Genomic DNA, 4,333 nt, shown 5'->3' on the forward strand with positions numbered 1-4,333 from the left:
TTTACTTTGCGCTCGCTCGCCATGGCTCGGCGAGGGCAGCTCGGGTAGAGGGGAAAGGCCGAGCGGCGCAGAGCGTGGCGGTCCTGCTACCCCTGCAGCCCAGCCCAGGCCTCCGCGCGCAGGTGGGTGGGCCGGAACCATGAGCTCCTACCTGGAGTACATGTCGTGCGGGGGCGGCGGCGACCTGCTCAGCTTCGCGTCCAAGTTCCGCCGCACAGATGCGCGGCCAGTGGCCCTGCAGCCTGCCTTCCCCCTGGGCAGCGGCGAAGGCGCCTTCATCAGCTGCCTGCCCCTGGCCGCCGCCCGACCCGCGCCTTCGCCTCCGGCCACCCCCGCGCAGCCTCCGGCCGCGCCCCCATTTGCGCCGTACACCCTAGAGGGTGCCTACGAGCCAGGCGCTGCACCTGCCGCGGCGGGGGGCGCAGACTACGGCTTCCTGGGGCCGGGGCCCGGGCCGGCATACGACTTCTCGTGCGCGATCGGGCGGCCGGCCGATGACGGCGGGGCACACGTCCACTACGCCACCTCGGCCGTCTTTTCGGGCGGCAGCTCCTTGCTCCTCAGCGGCCAGGTGGATTACGGGGCCTTCAGCGAGCCCGGGCCCTTCCCGTCGTGTCTCAAAGAGCCCGCCGACGGCCCCCCCGGGGCCTTCCAGACTGCGTCCCCGGCCCCTGGCGCCTACCCCAAGTCCTCCTCACCGGCCTCCGGCCTCCCAGCTGCTTTCAGTACGTTCGAGTGGATGAAAGTGAAGAGGAACGCCCCGAAGAAAAGTAAGTATTTGAGCCATGGACGGACGCTCCTGGGGTTGGGGTCGGAGCCTCCTCCGTGGCATTGTGCTGGCAGCATTTTGCCGCTGTTCTTCTAGATGGCGGTTTGGGTTCTGTGGAGGAAACGCGTCCAAGGCGTTACTAAAGCAGGCGAATTCCAATGAGCGTGTCCCGAATACACGCTCGGAGTCCCGAATACCCGCTTGGAGAATGTGCCAGGCATGGAGAAAATTCCAAGGAGGCGCTCCCCGTGGAGCGTTTCTCTTGGCACAACTGTGTTCATAGGGACCCAGGAGGGCTGCGCTGTGACTTTGATGGTAACTGCAGCCCGGCCGCTCGCCGGTATTCATTCGGTCTCCTTGTCCTCTCGCCCTGTTGATGCCCTGTTTTTACGTTGCAGGCAAACTCGCCGAGTATGGAGCCGCTAGCCCCTCCAGCGCAATCCGCACGAATTTCAGCACTAAGCAACTGACAGAACTCGAGAAAGAGTTTCATTTCAATAAGTACTTAACTCGAGCCCGACGCATCGAGATAGCCAACTCCCTGCAGCTGAATGACACCCAAGTCAAAATCTGGTTCCAGAATCGCAGGATGAAACAGAAGAAAAGGGAACGAGAAGGGCTTCTGCCCTCCACACCTGTGGCTTCCCTCCAACTTACTCCATCAGGAATGAGCCCCACCAAGTCTGGCAAGAATCCAGGGAGCCCTTCTCAGGCCCAAGAACCCTCATGAGATTTAGTCCTGAGGTTGAAGAACCTTGGCCTGAAGAAGCCGTGGGCCACCCCACCCCTATCTAGACTTACTAGCCCAGTTTGGGATGGAGGTGGTCATGGGCAGAAATTAACAGAGGTTTCACGTGGGAAAGGAAGTATCTTAGTGGGCTTCTGAGTTCCAAGCTGTCAGTGTACGGATATTAATTTGAGGACTCTTAAGCCACTCATGTGTTTATTATTTGTGTCTTATCAGGGATTAGGAGCCCGGCTGCCAGCTCAGCCCTGCTGCTATGTTGCCTTAGTCATATATAATTCTTGGGTGCAGAGTGGCAGTGCATTAGTTGCTGAGGTCTGCCCAACTCTCTGTTGTGCTCAAATTAGCATTTACCCAAAGTGTTTCTGGTTTTAATTTAAAGGATAAGGCTACATGTATTTAGCTTCTTGAGATGACCAAAGCTTGTTAGGGCCTCCTTAATGTAGCTAAGCTGCTTCAATGATAATCTTCACATTTGCACTCCAGTTTTGTTTTTCTTTAAGAAGCAGTTTCTACCTCTCCATGTGCCTGAGTGAAGATACAATCGCTGTTTAATTAGTAGCTGAACAAATATACAAGGTGGGTAAAGATTAGAACCTGAACTACACCTTGACACCAGTTACTCAAACTTGAATGTAAATATATACAGTATGTATATTTATTTTTAAAAAGGTTTGCTTGCAATGAACATATATGACATTTAATGTCATAGCATGTAAAAAAACTTTGAACTTTTTAATAATAAAATTACAGAATCTATGTTCTGCTTTTCCCTACTTTCATTTTGATTATCTTTCAAGTTGACTCAGTTTCTTCTGTTTGGAACTTCTTGATTCTGCTGTGGGAATTTGTTTGGAGTGATAACTTCAAAAAATAACACTTCTTACAGGTTGTGTACACGAACAGCAAGTTAGGAACAATTATCTGAGCAGTTTTTAAGGGAGAAACTTACTCTGCTAAATATCCAAGTAACCTAGGAATCCTTCCTTACCGTAAAATGCCGTAGCTTTATGGCGACTATGTAGACTGCACATTAACTCAAAGGTTAGGTACCCAGAGTGGGAATGTCATCAAGACAGGATGACACTGCCGGGAGGTTTCCTTGTTCTTTTGTTTCCTGGTCCCACAAAAAGAAGAGGAAGGGGTGACCTGAAGACTCTTGGTTAATGTTCTCTGAAAAAGGCAGCTGCACATCAAAGGTTCCCAATGGCCGAATTCCCATTTCCAAAGTCAAGTATTACAAAGGAGACTGGGAGAGGCCAGTTGTCGGAGATTTCCAATTCCTGTAATCCAGACAGAGCATCTGACCTTACAAGAGATAGCATAGAGATGCCTTTCTGTTTTTGAAATAAAATAATTTTAAGTAACTTTGTAGGAAGAAATACAAGCATACAGTTTGAAAGTTGGCATGAGGGTATGTGATAAAAAAACCTCTAAACTTATTTCCATCCAGCCCCCTAGATCCCAACCCTGAAAGCACCCATGGTTGGCCAAGCTTTTATGTAACCTTACAGAAATATTTGAAAAAATGCAATGTTAACACACAAAATCAAGTGGACACTAGGGACAGTTGTAAGGGCAGGTCATTTTCCTTACTATAGTTCAATTGAAAGGCTTAAAGCCCCAAATAATGCAGATAAAAACCTTAGCTCTTCTTTTAGCTGAGATTTCTAGATTCTAGAGTACTGCCTCAAACCCAATAATTGAGAAGTCTAATAATTGTGGAGGATTATGTTCCTTATAAAACAATAATGTGATTAATTGTCTCGGAACATTGAAATTATAATGAAATTCCTGTCCTTCGCATTCGCAGTTTAATGGAGTTGAAGAAATAAAATTATCAATTCTAACAAACTCAGCTGATTAGGGAGAAAAGATATCACTTAACAAGCAGGTCTGTCAATATTATTCTTATGTTTCTCCATCTGCCCTTCACTAACTTGATGCTAATTAGATCTTGTTTGAAATAACAGCTCCCCCTCTGAGCTCTGTAGCTATTTGAAAGGACTTGTTAAAGGAGTTATGACCTGATTGCTTACAGCCACCTCTAGGTTTCCCCTGCAGTGGTTTAGACAAGACAATGTTTCCTTTTAGATAAACATTCAAATGTACACCTAAATATATATATCAACTCACTTGGTCATTTCCTAAATCTACCACCCTTCTCTTTGAGAAAATAAAACTTTTACTTTTGAAGCTACCACGAGCACTTAGCCCTGATGGATGTCTTCCTTGATTAAGGTGGCTATTTTGACATATTTCTAATGCCGTGCTACGAATCAGGCCAATATTAGCTATTTTTTGACCAACTCTGGGGATCTTTAAAAGCTTTCTTAATGCAGATCACTATATTGCTATATTCAGTACTAGGGAGAATCCTGGCTGGAGATGGGGATGAACTAGGTGACCTCTGGAAGTCTCTTCCAATATGAAAATACTACAGAAATAATTCAATGACTTCTGCACATTTTATTTTAGGCCTACCTTTGGAAGAGAGTTCAATTTTAAGAAAGCAAATGCAGTGCCCAGGATTACAGTTTATATAGAAAAAGTGGATTTTAGAAATTATCAAATATATCCCATCAGTGGAGTTACCTAGCCCATGTGGATTGTTTATAGAACATTTCCCTCATTATTCAGAGCCTTGTGTTATTCTGAGTCAGATCTTTCATGAAGTGATGGTTACTATGCAAACTGCGCAAATGCTGAAACAATCCCATTTCTATTTTATAAGATTTCAAACTAAATATGCTAATTAACCCTCCAGTGATCCATTACAAGAATGAATACACAATGGACAATTCTGGGTGTTGTACAAT

At 46.6% G+C, this 4,333-nt stretch overlaps 1 protein-coding gene across 1 annotated transcript; it reads left to right on the plus strand.

The window, feature by feature from the left end:
• Nucleotides 1-116: 116 nt before the first annotated feature.
• HOXD1 (homeobox D1) lies at nt 117-1,595 on the plus strand. The gene is made up of 2 exons (XM_006921229.2): nt 117-770; nt 1,168-1,595. Exons 1-2 carry the CDS (start codon nt 140-142, stop codon nt 1,497-1,499), a joined length of 963 nt encoding a protein of 320 aa, XP_006921291.1. The 5' UTR covers nt 117-139; the 3' UTR covers nt 1,500-1,595.
• The last annotated feature ends 2,738 nt before the right edge of the window (nt 1,596-4,333 follow it).

Source organism: Pteropus alecto, unplaced genomic scaffold, assembly GCF_000325575.1.
Source record: "Pteropus alecto unplaced genomic scaffold, ASM32557v1 scaffold3, whole genome shotgun sequence".
NCBI classification, from domain to species: domain Eukaryota; kingdom Metazoa; phylum Chordata; class Mammalia; order Chiroptera; family Pteropodidae; genus Pteropus; species Pteropus alecto.

Coding starts and splice junctions, on each gene's coding strand:
- HOXD1 (XM_006921229.2), top strand. CDS start 140: ATGAGCTCCTACCTGGAGTACATGTCGTGCGGGGGCGGCGGCGACCTG. Junction 771..1,167: donor GAGGAACGCCCCGAAGAAAA/GTAAGTATTTGA, acceptor TTTACGTTGCAG/GCAAACTCGCCGAGTATGGA.